Here is a 19,969-nt window from a genome sequence, read left to right as displayed (position 1 = left end):
TCTCCATCTGAACATGTGTTAAAAATAAAATACTGAAAAAAACTGTTCAAATCATTAAGAGAATCTGGATTTGTACTTAAGCTCACAAGAAAAAGACAAAACAATTATAATAAGCATTTATACAGGTGTTTCTTAATTCTAAGTGGTTTCAATACTGAGTTCCTGTGTGTGTGTGTGTGTGTGTGTGTGTGTGTGTGTGTGTGTGTATGTGTGTTTTACCTTCAGAAACCACTGAAGCCAATCTATCAACTGGTTGTTTCTTATGTCAGGTTAATCTGCTGAACCAAACAGCTGCTAGCATTTTAATCTTCTTTTAAATAAAAATTGAAGTTTATATACCTCAACAATGGAGCAGTATTTCTCCCCATAAATTCTAATACAGTGTCTCTGAATGTAATCCTCAAATCTGCCTTTACATTGTTGAATTATATTTACACAAATTCATCCTATTAACAATGGCATTTACCATGCTGAGATGCTAAGGTGATTTGGCCAACGTAAGAGTTGATACCAACTATGTCTCTTAAAATTAAATGTTGCAGGTGCTGTGTAACATTTGAATATTGTCACATTGAGAGTTTAAACAAATACTGAAATGTTGCTATTATTTAAAAAGAACTTACCTTAGCAATTATTACGGACTGAACTGGGTAGCAAACAGTTGCTCCTAAAGTGGCCAGTCCCAGAGGATAAGTAATTTTCTTAAACTTGGAACCTATAAAATGCAAATAAATTATTAAACTCCAAATATATACCACCAGAGACTTGATGTTCTTATACTGTAATGCTTTCTTTGCTCCCCTGGTAAGCCATCACCCTCTGTTAAATTACTTTTTAGGTAATTATACCAATCAAGATGGAAGCTAAAATGCCCTTAAGGATCTCAAGCCAATAACCCCTTAGCTGTCATGTCCAATTTAACAAAAGTATTCTCAATCTAATATTCACAATTACCTACACAAAAGGAATTGATGATTTTCTTCTGCTTGAAAGCTAGGTATTTTTCATGTCCTATGAAACCCAAATTTATAACCACAATTTTGCAAGTATCTAATAAAGCATGATAATATAGATAATTCATTAACTACTGTGTTTGTGACACCATGTAAAAGTGAAATGGACTCTCTCTTACATGTTCTTTTTTGATTAAGTATTTGGAAAGGTGAATGACTCAACTAAATCATCAACTAAGGACTTTAACAGGTACAAAACTCCTTCATGTCACTGACTTACAATACTGAATAATAATTGCAAGTAACCTGACATAAGTAATGCATATCAATAAGTGCCTTAACTATGCATCATTTAAGTTATTTTCATATCTTTTTTTGATAACAAAATCCTTTCAAAATATCTTTCAAATAGAATCTCCCTAGGAACTTCAATATATAAAACCTATAAACTTGATGCTGCTCTAACTTGGGGGTGGGAAGCTCTGTATCAAACCCTAGCTGTGTAGCTTTTCCTTTATCCTGATAGCACCACTAAACACTTCCATGAAACTAAGGGTTCTACAGAATAGTTTGAAATCCACCACTTTAAGCCATAGCTTAGTTCCAACAGATTGTTGGTTCAAAATAATATGTATGTTAAACGCTTGTCTGAGTATCTTATACTGTATGTATGATCCAGGTAACCGGATGATGGGTTTTTTAATTGGGATAAGTACTTTTACGATCTGAAGCAGCTTATACAATCCCTAATCTAAAAAGGGAACAGCCTATCTGGTACATTATACAAATGAAAATGAATGTTTGCAGGCAAATTTGCAGTTTAGGGAAGGGAAAAACAAGAGGTCTATCTCGGTCTGGTTTAACTATTATTAAGGAAGCTTTCTATAGTCATGTCTATAATGGACTGAGGTGGGGGGTGGTGGATGGCCAGGCTGATTCAAACTAGTTTAGCTTTTCGTTAGATTTAGACTTTTGTGGTATGCAGAAAGAGGGTTTAAGTATATTAAAATGTCCTAAATTGCTCCTTTACTCTAGTCCTGCTTGCTATTATGCCATTACCTACAGTTAAATTTCTTATTTTATAATCCTAGTATCTCTTGAGATAAGTTCCCTTGACTTAATCAAATTCCCCTAATTGTGCTGCTCCTAAACATAGTAGGTGGCAGTTTTTCCTTATGTGTCATTTTAAAGATTAAAAAGACTCATAGTCATCCTCTCTTTACCTGATAAGAAAGGCCAGTCTGCAAGAACAAACTACTCTGATATTTGCTATTCTCCTCTATTTTTAAATGAAATGCATCCTGACAAGCAAATACTGAGGGATTTCATCACCACCATACCTGTGTTGTGCACTAAACATGGAAAGGAAAAACCATTACCAGCCACTACAAAAACACACTAAAGTACACAGACCAATGACACTATGAAGCAACTACATTAACAAGTCTGCAAATTAACTAGCCAGCATCATTATGACAGGATCAAATTCACACATAACAATATTAACCTTAAATGAAAATGGACTAAATGCCCTAATTAAAGACACAGGATGGTAAGCTGGACAAAAAGACAAGACCCATTGGTGTGCTGTATTCAAGAGACACACCTCATGTGCAAAGACACACATAGGCTCAAAATAAAGGGATGGAGGAAAATTTACCAAGCAAATGGAAAGCAGAAAAAAACAGAGGTTGCAATCCCAGTGTCTGACAAAATAGACTTTAAACCAACAGATGTCAAAAAACACAAAGAAGGTCATTACATAATGGTAAAGGACTCAATTCAACAAGAAGAGCTAACTATCCTAAATATATATGTACCCAATACAGGAGCACCCAGATTCATAAAGCAAGTACTAAAGACCTACCAAGAGACACAGACCTCCACATAATAATAGTGGGAGACTTTAATACCCCACTGTCAATATCAGAAAGATCATCGAGATAGAAAATTACCAAAGATACTCGGACTTGAACTCAGCTCTAGATCAAGTGGACCTGATAGATATCTATAGAACTCTCCACCCCTCCAAAAAAAAACAGAATATACATTTTTCTCAGTGCCATGTGGCACTTACTCTAAAATTGATCACATAATTGGAAGTAAAACACTCCTCAGCAAATGTAAAAAACCTGAAATCATAATAGTCTCTCAGACCACAGCACAATCAAATTAGAACTCAAGATTAAGAAACTCACTCAAAACCACATGACTACATGGAAATTGTACAAGCTGTTCTTGAATGACTTCTGGGTAAATAATGAAATTAAGGCAGAGATCAAGATGTTCTTTGAAACTAATGAGAACAAAGAGACAACATGCCAGAATCTCTGCGACACAGCTAAAGTGGCATAAAGAGGGAAATTTATAGCACTAAATGCCCACATCGAAAAGCTAGAAAGATCTCAAATTGACATCCTAACATGACAACTAAAATAACTAGAGAACCAAGAGCCAACAAACCACAGACCTAGCAGAAGACAAGAAATAACCAAGCTTCAGAGCTGAAGGTGACAAAGGCACAAAAATCCCCTCAAAAAAAAAAAAAAAAAAATCCAGGAGCTGTTTTTTTGAAAACAAAAAACAAAAAACAACAACAATAAAATAGACTGCTAGCTACACTAATAAAGAAAAAAAAAGAGAGAAGATTCAAATAAACACAATCTGAAATGATAAAGAAGATACCACCACTGATCCCACAGAAATACAAAACACCATCAGAGAATACTATAAACACTTCTATGCAAATACACTATAAAATCTAAAAATGAATAAATTTCTGGACACATACACCCTCCCAAGACTGAACCAGGAAAAAGTTGAATCCCTGAATAGGCCAGAAAAACGTTCTGAAATTGAGGCAGTAATGAATAGCCTACTATCCAAAAAAAGCTCAGGACCAGATGCATTTACAGCTTAATTCTACCAGAGATAGAAAGAGGAGCTGGTACCATTTCTTCTGAAACTATTTCAAACAACTGAAAAGGAGGGACTCCTCCCTAACTCATTGTATGAGGCCAGCATCATCCTGATACCAAAACCTGGCAGAGATACAACAAAAAAAAAAAAAAAAAAAAAAAAAGAAAAGAAAACTTCAGGCCAATATTCCTGATGACCATCGATGCAAAAATCCTCAATAAAATACTGGCAAATCAAATCCAGAAGCACATCAAAAATCTTATCCACCATGATCAAGTTGGCTTCATCCCTGGGATGCAAGGCTGGTTCAACATACGCAAAATCAATAAATGTAATTCATCACGTAAAAAGAACTAAAGACAAAAACCACATGATTATCTGAATAGACACAGAAAAGGCCTTTGATAAAATTCAACATCCCTTCATGTTAAAAACTCTCAATAAACTAGGTATCGAAGGAACATGTCTCAAAATAATAAGAGCCATTTATGACAAACCCACAGCCAATATCATAATGAATGGGCAAAGGCTGGAAGCATTCCCCTTGAAAACTGGCACAAGACAAGGATGCCCTCTCTCACCACTCTTATTCAACATAGTGTTGGAAGTTCTTGCCAGGGCAATTAGGCAAGATAAAAAAAAATAAAGGGTATTGAAAGAGCAAGAGAGGAAGTCAAATTGTCTTTATTTGCAGATGATATGATCCCTATATCTAGAAAACCCCCTCAACTCAGCCCAAAAGCTTCTTAAGCTGATAAGCAACTTCAGCTAAGCCTCAAGATACAAAAATCAATGTGCAAAATTTGCTAGCATTTGTATACACCAACAACAGGCAAGAAGAGAGCCAAATCATAAATGAATTCCCATTCACAATTGCCACAAAAGAATAAAATACCTAGGAATACAGCTAACGGGAAGTGACGGACCTCTTCAAGGAGAACTACAAACCATTGCTCGAGGAAATCAGAGAAGACACAAACAAATGGAAAAACTTTCCATGCTCATGGATAGGAAGAAACAATATCGTGAAAATGGCCACACTGCCCAAAGGAATTTAAAGATTCAATGCTATTCCCATTCAGTTATCACTGACATTCTTCACAGAATTAGAAAAAACTATTTTAAAATTCACATGGAACCAAAAAAGAGCTCATATAGCCAGGACAACCCTAAGCGAAAAAGAAAAAAGTTGGAGCCATCATGCTACCTGACTTCAAACTATACCACAAGGCTACAGTAGCCAAAACAGCAAGGTATTGCTACAAAAACGGGCACATAGACCAATGGAACAGAATAGAGAACTAAAACCGCCCATCTACAACCATCTGATCTTTGACAAACCTGACAAAATCAAGCAATGGGGAAAGGATTCACTATTTAATAAATGGTGCTGGGAAAACTGGCTAGCCATATGCAGGAAAACTGAAATTTGATCCCTTCCTTACACCTTATACAAAAAGTAACTCATGATGGATTAAAGACTTAAAATGTAAAACCCAAAACTATAAAAACCTAGAAGAAAATATAGGCAATACCATTCTGACATAGGCACGGGCAAACATTTTATGATGAAATCACCAAAAGCAATCACAACAAAAGCAAAAATTGACAAATGAGATCTAATTAAACTAAAGAGCTTCTGCATAGCAAAAGAAACCATCATCAGAGTGAACACACAACCTACAGAATGGGAGAAAAATTTTGCAATCTATCCATCTGACAAAGGTCTAATATCCAGAATCTACAAGGAACTTAAGCAAATTTATAAGAAAAAAAACTAAGAACCCCATTTAAAAATAGGCAAAGGACATGAACAAACACTTCTCAAAAGAACACCTGCTCCTGAATGACTACTGGGTAAATAATGAAATGAAAGCAGAAATAAAGATGTTGTTTGAAACCAATGAGAACAAAGACACAACATACCAGAATCTCTGGGACACATTCAAAGCAGTGTGAAGAGGGAATTTATAGCACTAAATGCCCACAAGAGAAAGCAGGAAAGATCTAAAATTGACACCCTAACATCACAATTAAAAGAACTAGAAAAGCAAGAGCAAACACATTCAAAAGCTAGCAGAAGGCAAGAAATAACTAAGATCAGAGCAGAACTGAAGGAAATAGAGACACAAAAAACCCTTCAAAAAATCAATGAATCCAGGAGCTGGTTTTTTAAAAAGACCAACAAAATTGATAGACTGCTAGCAAGACTAATAAAGAATAAAAGAGAGAAGAATCAAATAGACGCAATAAAAAATGATAAAGGGGATATCACCACTGATCTCACAGAAATACAAACTACCATCAGAGAATACTATAAACACCTCTATGCAAATAAACTCGAAAATCTAGAAGAAATGGATAAATTCCTGGACACATACATCCTCCCAAGACTAAACCAGGAAGAAGCTGAATCTCTGAATAGACCAATAATAGGCTCTGAAATTGAGGCAATAATGAACAGCTTACCAACCAAAAAAAGTCCAGGACCAGATGGATTCACAGCCGAATTCTACCAGAGGTACAAACAGGAGCTGGTACCATTCCTTCTGAAACCATTCCAATCAATAGAAAAAGAGGGAGTCCTCCTTAACTCATTTTATGAGGCCAGCATCATCCTGATACCAAAGCCTGGCAGAGACACAACAAAAAAAGATAATTTTAGACCAATATCCTTGATGAACATCGATGTAAAAATCCTCAATAAAATACTGGCAAACCAAATCCAGCAGCACATCAAAAAGCTTATCCACCATGATCAAGTGGGCTTCATCCCTGGGATGCAAGGCTGGTTCAATATACGCAAATCAATAAATGTAATCCAGCGTATAAACAGAACCAAAGACAAAAACCACATGATCATCTCAAGAGATGCAGAAAAGGCCTTTGACAAAATTCAACAACCCTTCATGCTAAAAATTCTCAATAAATTAGGTATTGATGGGACGTATCTCAAAATAATAAGAGCTATCTATGACAAACCCACAGCCAATATCATACTGAACAGGCAAAAACTGGAAGCATTCCCTCTGAAAACTGGCACAAGACAGGGATGTCCTCTCTCACCACTTCTGTTCAACATAGTGTTGGAAGTTCTGGCAAGGCCAATCAGGCAGGAGAAGGAAATAAAGGGTATTCAATTAGGAAAAGAGGAAGTCAAATTGTCCCTGTTTGCAGATGACATGATTGTATATCTAGAAAACCCCATCATCTCAGCCCAAAATCTCCTTAAGCTGAGAAGCAACTTCAGCAAAGTCTCAGGATACAAAATCAATGTACAAAAATCACAAGCATTCTTATACACCAATAACAGACAAACAGAGAGCCAAATCATGAGTGAACTGCCATTCACAGTTGCTGCAAAGAGAATAAAATACCTAGGAATCCAACTTACAAGGGATGTGAAGGACCTCTTCAAGGAAAACTACAAACCACTGCTCAATGAAATAAAAGAGGATACAAACAAGTGGAAGAACATTCCATGCTCATGGGTAGGAAGAATCAATATCATGAAAATGGCCACCCTGCCCAAGGTAATTTATAGATTCAATGCCATCCCCATCAAGCTACCAATGACTTTCTTCACAGAATTGGAAAAAACTACTTTAAAGTTCATACGGAACCAAAAAAGAGCCCGCATCGCCAAGTCAATCCTAAGCCAAAAGAACAAAGCCGGAGGCATCACGCTACCTGACTTCAAACTATACTACAAGGCTACAGTAACCAAAACAGCATGGTACTGGTACCAAAACAGAGATATAGAACAATGGAACAGAACAGAGCCCTCAGAAATAATGCCGCATATCTACAACTATCTGATCTTTGACAAACCTGACAAAAACAAGCAATGGGGAAAGGATTCCCTATTTAATAAATGGTGCTGGGAAAACTGGCTAGCCATATGTAGAAAGCTGAAACTGGATCCCTTCCTTACACCTTATACAAAAATTAATTCAAGATGGATTAAAGACTTACATGTTAGACCTAAAACCATAAAAACCCTAAAAGAAAACCTAGGCAATACCATTCAGGACACATGCATGGGCAAGGACTTCATGTCTCAAACAACAAAAGCAATGGCAACAAAAGCCAAAATTGACAAATGGGATCTAATTAAACTAAAGAGCTTCTGCACAGCAAAAGAAACTACCATCAGAGTGAACAGGCAACCTACAGAATCGGAGAAAATTTTTGTAACCTACTCATCTGACAAAGAGCTAATATCCAGACTCTACAATGAACTCAAACAAATTTACAACAAAAAAACAAACAACCCCATCAAAAAGTGGGCAAAGGATATGAACAGACACATCTCAAAAGAAGACATTTATGCAGCCAAAAAACACATGAAAAAATGCTCATCATCACTGGCCATCAGAGAAATGCAAATCAAAACCATAATGAGATAATCTCTCACACCAGTCAGAACGTCTATTACTAAAGTCATAAAATAACAGATGTTGGTGAAGTTGTGGAGAGAAGCGAACACTTTTACACTGTTGGTGGGGATGTAAATTAGTTCAACCATTGTGGAAGATAATGTGGTGATTCCTCAAAGATTTAGAACTGGAAATACCATTTGACCCAGCAATCCCATTACTAGGTATATACCCAAAGGAACATAAATCATTCTATTATAAAGATACATGCATGCATATGTTCATTGCAGCACTATTCACAATAGCAAAAACATGAAATCAACCCAAATGTCCATCAATGATAGACTGGATAAAGAAAATGTGGTACATATACACCATGGAATACTATGTAGCCATAAAAAGGAATGAGATCAATGTCCTTTGCAGGCACATGGATGAAGCTGGAAAGCCATTATCCTCAGCAAACCAACACAGGAACAGAAAACCAAACACTGCACGTTCTCACTTATAAGTGGGAGCTCAACAATGAGAAGACATGGACACAGGGAGGGGAACAACACACACTGGGGCCTGTTGTGGGAGGGTGGTGGGGGAAGAACATCAGGAAAAATAGCTGATGCATGCTGGGCTTACATCTAGGTGATGAGTTGATAGGTGCACAAAACCATCATGGCGCACATTTACCTATGTAACAAATCTAAACATGCTGTACATGTACCCTGGAACTTAAAATATAATTTTTTAAAAAAAGGTAAAATGTCTCCTGAGATTCATTATATTTATGTCACTACCTACTAATAGGTTGAGATCTCCAATTTGAAAAACACTGGCTTAGATTATTCTAGCCCTGACATTTGAAAACACGGTGAATGACCTAACGAACATTTTCTCTTACAAGAATGGTATAAGTTTTTTACTGAGAAACTGAGTAATACATTTTGGACAATTTCCTTCAAAATTTAATTCTTTGAGTCTTATTGTTTTATATGGTGATCTTGGTTTGTAATTATTTCTTACTGAATAATTTATAATACCTATTCAATTAGAAGCTGCTTACCTACTATAATAAGAAATAGGATATAGGGAAGCATTAATATTAGCTATAGGGAGATATATATATATATCATCCATTCAGATGAGATATATGTATATCATCCATTCAGATGAGATATATATATATATATCATCCATTCAGATGAGATACATGTATATCATCCATTCAGATGAGATATATGTATATCATCCATTCAGATGAGATATATATACAATAAGAACATTCTAGCATCCTCTCATATATATATTATATATATGTTATATATCTACATTATATATATGTTATATATATATGTTTTATATATATATTTTATATATATATATATGAGTTAGGATACTAGAATGTTCTTATAATTGCACAGCAGTTTTGTACCTAATTATGCCTTGATTTGAGGCTTTTAGGACTATAGCCGGAAAAACAAACTACAAAGTACCTGACATCAGATTCCAGACTGGCTCAGAACTGTGCCTTCCAATATAAGTAATTTAGTTTGGGGACAATGTCTGGCAACTGGAATGTGGACAAAGGATGGATGAAAGGTGACCAAAATGGCTAGTGACTAGAGAACTACACCAGCTTAGTAATAAGGGCGTGGAGAAATGAAAAACCTGTATACAAATTTTCATAGTAGCTCTATTCCTAATCACCAAAAGCTGGAAACAACCCAAATGTCCAACAGGTTAAGTGATAAAGTAAACCGTGGCACATCCATATGAAGGAATACTACTTAGTAACAAAAAGGAACAAGCTATTGACACATGCAACAATCTTGATAATCTAAGTGAAAGAAGCCAGTCTATGTATGATTCCATTTAGATGGCATTCTCAAAAAGACAGAGCTATAGTGACAGAGAACAGATGAGTGTTTCTGGGAGTTAGAAGTGGGAAGAAGGTCTGACTGCAGACAGACAGCATGAGGTACTTTTTGGGAATGATATAACTGTTCTGTATCCTGGCTGTGGTGATGGTTACATGACTCTATGTATATATTAAAACTGATAGAATTGTATGAATTTACTGTGTGATAATTTAAAATTTTTTTTTTTTTTTTGAGATGGAGTTTCGCTCTTGTTGCCCAGACTGGAGTGTAATGGCATGATCTTGGCTCATCACAACCTCTGCCTCCCGGGTTCAAGTGATTCTCCTGCCTCAGCCTCCCGAGTAGCTGGGATTACAGGCATATGCCACCACGCCTGGCTAATTTTGTATTTTTAGTAGAGACAGGGTTTCTCCATGTTGGTAAGGCTGGTCTCAAACTCCCGACCTCAGGTGATCCACCCACCTCGGCCTCCCAAAGTGCTGGGATTATAGGCGTGAGCCACCACACCCGGCCAAAAATTTTTTTAAATATATAGCTATTTCTATTAAAATTATAATTTGTCATTTTGTTTTCTAGGTAACTTTTTTTTAAGGCCTTAAGAGTCACTAACTACCGAAAAAATTTCTTGAGAGTTTTATCTTAATGTAAAAATATATACTAATCACTCAAACTACTTTTCTCAGTCATGACCCCCATATTCTGGCAGCTACTTTAAAGATTTGAGACAGAGATACTGATATATGAGATAAAATTTGATTTTCTCTTGGTCTCATCCTGACCAATGTTGTTGGGACTGACATGGTATCTCATTCTAGTTTTCATCTGCATTTCCCTAATGACTAATGACGTTGAACAGCCTTTGGAATAGCTATAGCTTTGAAAACACAAAGTCCTTATAAAAGTAAGCATGCTGTAATACAGAATCTAAAAATCTTTACAGTAGCCTATCCAGATAATATTCAATAAAGCAAATGAGGTTTTCTCATGACTGCAAAATTCAGAAACTAATATCATGGCATTAAGAGAGAATATATTTTTTAAAACCCTACCTTTTCTCGCTGAAACCAAGCCCGCCAATCCTGAAACTGTAATAACTCCCATTTTCGGAAGAAAATCTCGAGGAGGATTCTTCATATAGACATAAGCATCTCAAGAAATCAGTTAAAAATTAACATAAATAACTGAATTCTACTGGATATTCTATACAGTTATAATGCAGGAAGGTTAAAGAGATTTGCTAAGATAATAATGAGGTTTAAACATTCTTCAAAAGAGCTATATATAATGACAATATGAGTAGCAAGCTAAAAAACTAGATATATTTACTTTTTACAAAATAAAATTTTCCTTCCGTAGCTGATTTAATATTCCTTTTCTTAATGATACTGATGGTTATTACTATAAAGAAATGTAATGCTAGAGGGCACATCTTAATATGGGTTACCATAAGGTAAATTTCTGACTGCATATGTATTATATCTCTATAATGAACTTCTGCCCTTATCTGTTCAAACACTGGTAGCCTCCAGTAAGAACTGAAATAGATATTTTATTAAGGAGTTTTGAATAATAGTTTAAGGATATACACAGCTACTAGACCTTGCTTGCCACTACTCCCTAATAACCTCAGGACAGCCACTGCTGTTGGTTAAACTCAATCATCAGTGAGCCTAGACAAAAAGTAGATGAAGAGTAGTTCTTGGCTTTCTATATGTTGAATTTGTTTCTGGTTCCAAAAGTATACTTTTCTATCACAGTTCATTATTTAATGGCAATCACATATTTAATCCTATTCCTCATGATTGATGCGGAATATAATTTTGAATTTATTCCTAATACATTAAATAATGACAATTCAAATACAGGTCATCAACTTCATGGAAACTTTCAACATTTTAGCTCATCTTTCTATCTCCTATACATATTTATTATGACAACTGGCATAAGCCAAGAATATTACAAAGCTATATCTGTTGCCAAACACCATTAACAAGCTAAAGAGTCAAGTATAATTGCTTTTTAACCATTAGCTTAAATATTCCAGGGTTAGTGATTGCTATAACATTTCCCAGCAATTGACAGCAAAATACAATGTATTTTAACAGCAAGTAGCACTTAAACTAATTAGCAACAATGGAGACATGTTTTTAATTTATGCTTTATGATATATAATATAGACTTTGTAGTTAAAACAGACCTCAGTTTGTATCCTAGCACTACCACTTACAGTTATGTAACCTCGATAAACCTACTTAACCTTCCTAAACCTCAGTTGCCCTCATCTGTAAAATAGGAATAATTATAATACCAATACTAACATAATTGTGACAAAAATTATGTAAAATGCTAAGTACAACACCTTAGCCAATAATAACTGCTGAATAATGAATATTACTGCTTTGCTATTAATCAGTAATCAACAAATAATAAATAAACTAATCAATAAATTGCTACAGAGAGTACCTTCTGAGTTGGTAAATGCATGATAATGGGTAACATACCAAGTTTATTTTTCTCACATTTAAACAATGCAATTTAAAAACACAATAAAACATTTCTAATTATTTACTCACCTACCTTTTCCAAATTGTACTGTATCCATTATCCCATTTTTCACAAAGACATAAACACCCTAAGCAAAAAAAAGGGGGGGAAGACATCTGCATTTTTGAAGCTGTTGATAATGAGATAAAATTGCCTGCATCTCTAAGATTATATTAAAAGGGTGACTTAACATTATGCCCAAATCTAAATCCAACTTTCCTATGTATTCACTACCAGCTTGTTTTCATTTCCTGCTTTTCATTCTATTTAACATGGATAACATTTATACCATTTTTCTCATATAAATGGATAATGTGCCTATGAAATAATCAGAGCAGAAATGATACTGAAAAAAATAAAGATTTATCATCTTATTTTATGATGACCTAGAAAAATAAATGGAATTTAAATAAAGAAGAAGGGAGGTATATTTCAGTTTCGAACCAACATCTGATTAATAAAGATGCAACAGCAACAACATAATGATTTGTGGAGGGAAAAAAAGAGCAAAAAGCCTAAAGCAAAGGGCTTCATCTTCCTCCCTTTTCTTAGTGTGCATTAGAATGAGAAAAAAAATCTAAATTATCTCAGGACAGAAATCATCCTACATAGACCAGTGTTTATCCTGTTTTTAAATCGGAACATAAATTCTCTAGAAATCAAAACTATGTTAATACATCAGAGGAACTAAAGTTTTAAAGCAAATCTTTAACTTTACCTGTTTCTAACTGATTCATTTTAGTGCAAAAGAGTGTTAAATATATTTATTGAGTGCTAGGTATTACCTCACTTAGATAAGAAAAAAAAGGAAGTCACAAAATGATTTACTCGTGGTCATATTGTACTCTGTCGATGGAACCAGAAAACACAATCCTTCTCTGAACTAGCTGCTATGAAACCATGGGATAAAAACAAGAACAAAAGAGACTTTCAAAGCAGAGAAAACAGAGATTATTATATTGGACAGGGAAGAAATAAGTTTTTGTTATAGAGATAGCTTGGTTTTGTAATTTTGTCTTACATATTTTAATGGTTATCAGAGAGATGCAGAGGTTCATCTTGGTTTAAAATTGTACAAATCAGCATAAATGCTAACTGCTATTGAACTACTTTTCTGTAGGGACTGTCTTGAGAATATTTCACCTTCAAAGTTAAAATACCTATTGACCAGTCGATTGGGAATCATTTAACCATTAAGGAAGAAAATTAGTCATCTTTCAAAAAAAATTTTTCTTAGCTCTGCTAAGGAATTCATTTTTACCACATGGGGTCAGTGCTACCTAAATTTCAAAACACTAAGCTAGCAGGAGTAGAAATTGAATTTGCTCTACATGATTCAAGGTTTAATGTGGAACGAATTTGAGTCAGACGTAATTTTTAAAGAATAGATTACATTTTTAGGGGAAAATTAGGGAAAAATAGTTGTTTACATTTAGGACAAAATGCATTGGAAATTGCCTTTCTTCAACCTATTTGTTTGAGCATATTAATGGAATAAAACATTCTTTCGAATCTTAAATTGGATGACAGTTACAATAGCAATTTAAAGACCTCTCAGGAACATTTTATCTCACTGAAGAAAAATTTCAGAACATTATGGAAAATTATATCTCAGGAGGCTTAAGTCTGAATCATCTAGCTATTGGCACATAGTCATAGGGGCACGATTCAGACCATAATTGGTTAAGGTATTTCCCTCCTAGATCGAACTATTAATAGTGTGTAGTACAACTAGTACCATAAGAATTGTATGACAAACACAAGTTTTCAAAAATAACATCATGTATTTATCAGATATTTGAAATATTATCTGGAATTACCAGAGTTCATTGATTTGGTATTTCACCTAAGCACAAATTATTTTTCATAAGCTCATTAGATTTCTTTTTAAAGATAATGGATAGAAACTAAAAAAGAACAATGGTTCACCACCAGGCTATATTTGGGGAAAAGTCGCATGGTTACTAGGTCAGAATGATGAAAACACTGGTACCAACATTAAGATACTGACACTGGAGATACTGATGCTAACACAATGATGTTTATGTGATGATAATGAAACATTAGTGTTGCATCGGCTTACTCCACCACTCTGCTGATGGATATCTCTGATTGAAGGCTAAGCATTAAAGTCACGTGTATTCTACTTTGCCCAATAGCTTACTGTAGTTAGAATGGTCTTATGAGCTAACCCCAACAAGTAAATAACACTTTGCTTAGCCAAAGAAGAAAATATTCAGAAGTAATCTCAGAACTTCACATAAAAAGTGAGTGATACTGTGTACATGCTAGGTGACATAAATCCTTGCTGAACTACTTTAATCTATGCAGTAGTGGTAGAGTAGGTTCAACATAGCCACAAATTATTTGCTGCTACTTCTACTGAGAGTTGGCATCTAATTCCCTTCCCTTTAAAACTGAGCTGGCCTTAGTGACTTAACAATAGAATGCTGTAGAAGTGACTTTCTTGGACATCTGATGACAGGCAAAAAGCCTGGCAAATTCTGCCTAGGGCCACTTGTAACATTGTCTTTAGGAGCCCTGAATTACCCATGTAAGTTATATCTGACCTATTTGAGATCACCATGCTTGAGAGGCCATGTGTAGGTGTTCTAGTCAATAATCCCAGCTGAACCCAGCCATCCAGCCATCCTTAACAAGGTGCCAGAGATGCAAATAAAGCTGTCTTGAACTGTCTAGATCAGCTCATTTGCCAGATGAACACCACTGGGCCACCTCTGTCAATGCCACATGCAACAGACAAATCACATGTCTGAACTCAGATCAAATTCATGACTTACAAAATCATAAGATGTAATATAATGGTTGTGGTTTTAAGCCATTAAGTTTTGGATTAGTTTTCTACACATCAATAGGTAACTGGAACAATTAATCAAAAATCTCTGATATTAAACCACTATCAGAATTGACTTACCTTGCACCAGCCAATATAACAACCGGTTGCAGTGCGGATGGAAGCAAAGCCCATTTGTAAATGACCAGGCTGCTCTTCAACATATTTAGACTGGAGCGGTGGTGCAGTATATATGGGGAGCTACAGGCAAAAAATGTTCATGTCAAAAACATAAAATAGCTGGACTGTCCATAACAGCGGTATGGCAGAACAGGAATCCTCATCAGCCTTCTTTCCAAAAACAACTAAAAATGCTGATAAAATACTTTTAAAAAACCATCTTAAATACAGGAATGATGTGGTAAACTGTTCATAAAGACTGTTTAAAACCCAGAAATTAAAAGATGCCAAATATAATATAATCCAATGGTTCTACTCCTATGTATATTTATAGAAACTACTGTCTTTGCACACCCAGAGTTAGTATAATAACGTTCACAGCAACATTTTAATTACAACCAACCCAATGTCCATCCACAGTAAAATGGATCCTTTGGGGTATATTCGTACAAAGAAATATTAGAAATTAGGGGGTAAATATAAAAATTACAGCAACATGGAAAAATTTGGATGAATTTCAGGAATATAAGGTTACTTAAAAAAAACATATTGCTTAGCAATACAGACATATAAGGTAAAATTAAAAAGTAAAGGAGGGGAATAATAGTAAAAATTCAGGGTAATGGTAACCTCTGAATGGAATGAAATGGAAACACAGAGGATTTTCCTTTCCTTTAAATTGGGTGCTAGGTATATGGTTGTACATCATTATCATCATCATATTATTATTCATACCTTTCATATTTTGAACAGCCTTTTGATTCTAATTAGTATTTAATAAAAACAAACATACACAAAAGAACAATGAAAAACTTAACCAGGGAGGGACTTAATTCCTTTAAAAAAAAAATTTTTTTTTTTTTTGCTTTTATATTTAAGGTATAAATCCTCCTATGAAGCTTGGTGTTTGAGGAAGATAGAACTGGGAAGAATCAAGTTTACAAATCAACATCAAGGGAACTAGATGATTAATGACTTTGAATTTGGTCCTCTACCAACAATAAACATGAAACTATAGTTAACACTATATTGTATTCTTGAACAATGCTAAGAGTGGGTATAAAATGTCCTCATCACAAAAATGATAACTATTCAAGGTAATACATATGTAAATTAGACAGATTTAGTCATTCCACAATGTATATATACTTCAAAGCATCATGCTGTACAAGGTAAATGCATACAATTTTATGTCAGTTTTTTTATTTAAATTTAAAAAATATATAAAACATAAGACAGTGTGAGTTTGGTAAAGCTTTTCCAGTAATAAGTCAGAAAAGTCTTGTTTTACCATTAAATGACTCTTTACTACTCATACCAGGATTAAAGAGTTAGTGTTTATCTTTCTGGACTAATGCTTAGATTAAATTCACCACACTGGCAACTATGTATAATTAGGAAGGTGACAGATGCATATCTTATTAAAGATGCATTTATATATAAAAAGCAGGTGCACTGCAAGTAGGCAAGTTTCTTCTCTCCCCTAGAATGGAGAGATATATGTGGATGTACTGGTGTCAGAGTGGGCAACGTTATTTACTTACATGTTTGTCCATCATGTTTCTATCCTCTTTATTATTTACGCATCCCAATTCCAAACTTTATTACACTCATTGTTCTTATTCTCTCTCCTCTGTCCCCATTAAAACCTGCTGATTAAGTTGTTTTTTTGTTGGTTTGTTTGTTTTTTGAGACAGGGTCTTGCTTTGTCATCCAGTCTAGAGTACAGTGGCATGAACACAGCTCACTGTAGCCTCAACCTCCCGGGCTCAAGCAATCCTCCCACCTCAGCATCCCGAGTAGCTGGGACTACAGGCACACCCTCAACAAACCCAGCTAATTTTTGTATTTTTTTGCAGAGATGGGGTTTCACCCTGTTGCCCAGACTGGTCTCCAATTCTTGAGCTCAAGCAATCCGCCCGCCTTGGCATCCTAAAGTGCTGGGATTACAAGCGTGAGGCACTGTGCCTCACGGATTCAGGTTCTTTATCTGTTTGTTGCCTATTATAAACAAAATTTTGTATATGTAGTTTTCTAGGAAGAGCATTCAAAGTTTTTATCAGACTCTCAAAGGGGTCAGAATGGTTAAGAACCAGTGTTTTAAAGTATTTTCCTTCTAAGGCACAGGCATAGTTGAAAGATTTATGATGATAGGATTTCAGCTCTACTTTAAGAATTTTAAGAGCTAGCCAGTAGCATGTTACTATAGTCTCCATTGAGAAGAGCATTCTCACTATAAATTTTAGAGGCCTTGGTGCTTAAATGCCACTTATTGTATAGACAGAACTTGTATGTTCTCATTTAGAAATTATGATTACATTGAGTAAGCTGTAAAACCACATTTAAAATTAAATTGAACCAAAGTAACTAAAACTCTCAAATCAGTATTTTTCTGTTATTTCTCAGTGACAACAAGCAAATGACAAGAAAATAAGTATAATTCATCTCATAGAGGGATTTTAAAAAGAAATGTCCAGGGATGTCTAGGGCTGGCTGTATACATGCATTCCAATTGCCAGTCATTTTACTGATCTGAATATTACAGATTTCATGGTTAAAAAAAAATGATTGTCTCATGGTCCTACAGTTTTCTATTAAAGAGAGATTTAATTATGTTCACTAGATGGCATATAAGGCAGGAATACATTGAGAATATTTAAAAAGATGTTTAGTGAGAAGAGCTGAACTACAACAGATTTTCTGTTTAGCTACAAGTTTACCAAAAGATTCAAATAACCAAATAACCAGAACACTTCATTCATAAAGTATTCTGATTTAGTAGAAGTGTTATTACAGATTTAAACAGAAGTATAGCTCACTTTACACAATAAAAGTAGCTAGAAATGTTGCGCATAAATCACATTTTAATCCCTTCAGAAATTCTACATTCCTCAAGGACTAGATCCTGACTTTGTGTATAGTCCCTAGCACATAGCTGGCAACCAACTTTGTTTAATAAGTAATTCAATTAAATGATATTTAAATGTACTTGGGGAATACAATAAATACCAAGGAATACTGCGTATTCCATAATAAACAGCACTACTTTATTTTACAATTTCAAAAATTAAATTCAGCCACTAGGGATTTATCTTCCTACCTAGATTTGAGCTGTCCAGATATGGGAGTGTCAAGGAAGCCTTAAAATCAACATCCTCCTAAGATTAATAAAAAGAAAAAATAAAAAAATACTTAGAATCAGTTAGCGGGTAGGGAAATGACTCTACCCTAGACCATTAATGAAAATAAACCTTATCTAGTAATTAGAACAGTGCCTCACAAATATATAAGAGGAGCTTAGAAAATATTTTTGGTTTAATTTATAAATATTACCTTTATGCATGTTAGTTTGGCAATATTATCAATTTTTTGTGCCTTTTGACCTACACTTCTGCTTATAGAAATTCATTCTAAGGAAATGGTTATAGATGTATATATAGATTCAATACAAAGTGGTTCAACAAGTACTGATTACAATAGCAATAGCTGGAAATAGTCCACATTTCAAAAAATTTATGAAAATTTTATATTTATTTGATGGTAGTACATTCATACAACAGAATACTTATGACACCATTAAGAATTCTGCCCAATGTCATCTAACTAGTCAGTCGTGGAATCAGGATTCAAATTCAGGCCTGATTCAAAAACATATTATTAAGTGTGTAGATAAATCTTAAGGGTGACTTAAAGTGGGAAGAGATAAAAAGCACAATGATGAATAGAATTAGTAACCACAATTACAGCTCAACAGGCTGGCATGATAAGCCAGATCAACAAGGTAAAATTTAAACAGGTATAAACATACCTTCAACAGAGTCCAAAAAGTTCAAATGCCTAAGTACAGACTGGGATGAGGCATACCTTACCAGTAGTCCATGTAAAAAGGCTTAATGAATTTTAGAGAACCACATGCTTACTATGTCATGGTCAAAGGCTGCTTATGAGCATGGTTGATTTTGAGCGCTCAAATATAAAAACTAATGTGATCTTAGGCAGCATTAATAGAAATATAACATCTAGAAGAGAAGAAGTCAGAGACTGACTATCCTGTAGCAGTCAAAACGCTGTGGTTCATACATCCAAGTCATGGCACCAAAAACCAAAATGTTTTTTAAAAAGAAAAACAAACTACTTACACCTGAAGAAAACACTAACTATCCTGAACATGCTTGGCAGAGGCTGATCATGATAGTGAGGAACTCAAAGCTGTGATGTATGAGAAATAGTTGAAGCTACTAAATGCTTTAAAATGTTTATCCTGGAAGCAAAATTACTTAAAGTATAACTGATATTTAAAGGCTTGTTTTTTTAAAGAGAGTTTTC

The 19,969-nt window shown here is 34.7% G+C and overlaps 1 protein-coding gene across 3 annotated transcripts in view; it reads right to left on the bottom strand.

Annotated features, from left to right (window-relative positions):
• The window catches only part of APOOL (apolipoprotein O like), a 142,892-nt gene that overhangs the window by 79,315 nt on the left and 43,608 nt on the right, over positions 1–19,969 (bottom strand). For all 3 annotated transcript variants that reach the window (XM_024240347.3, XM_024240348.3, NM_001133590.1), the window contains 4 exon segments: positions 15,605–15,724; positions 12,703–12,757; positions 11,175–11,273; positions 624–715 (listed from right to left, as the gene is read on the bottom strand). In XM_024240347.3, the coding sequence (XP_024096115.1) occupies positions 624–715; positions 11,175–11,273; positions 12,703–12,757; positions 15,605–15,724 (366 nt within the window).

Source organism: Pongo abelii, chromosome X (genome assembly GCF_028885655.2).
Source record: "Pongo abelii isolate AG06213 chromosome X, NHGRI_mPonAbe1-v2.0_pri, whole genome shotgun sequence".
Taxonomy (NCBI): Eukaryota; Metazoa; Chordata; class Mammalia; order Primates; family Hominidae; genus Pongo; species Pongo abelii.
This window is presented reverse-complemented; position numbering and strand designations above follow the sequence as displayed.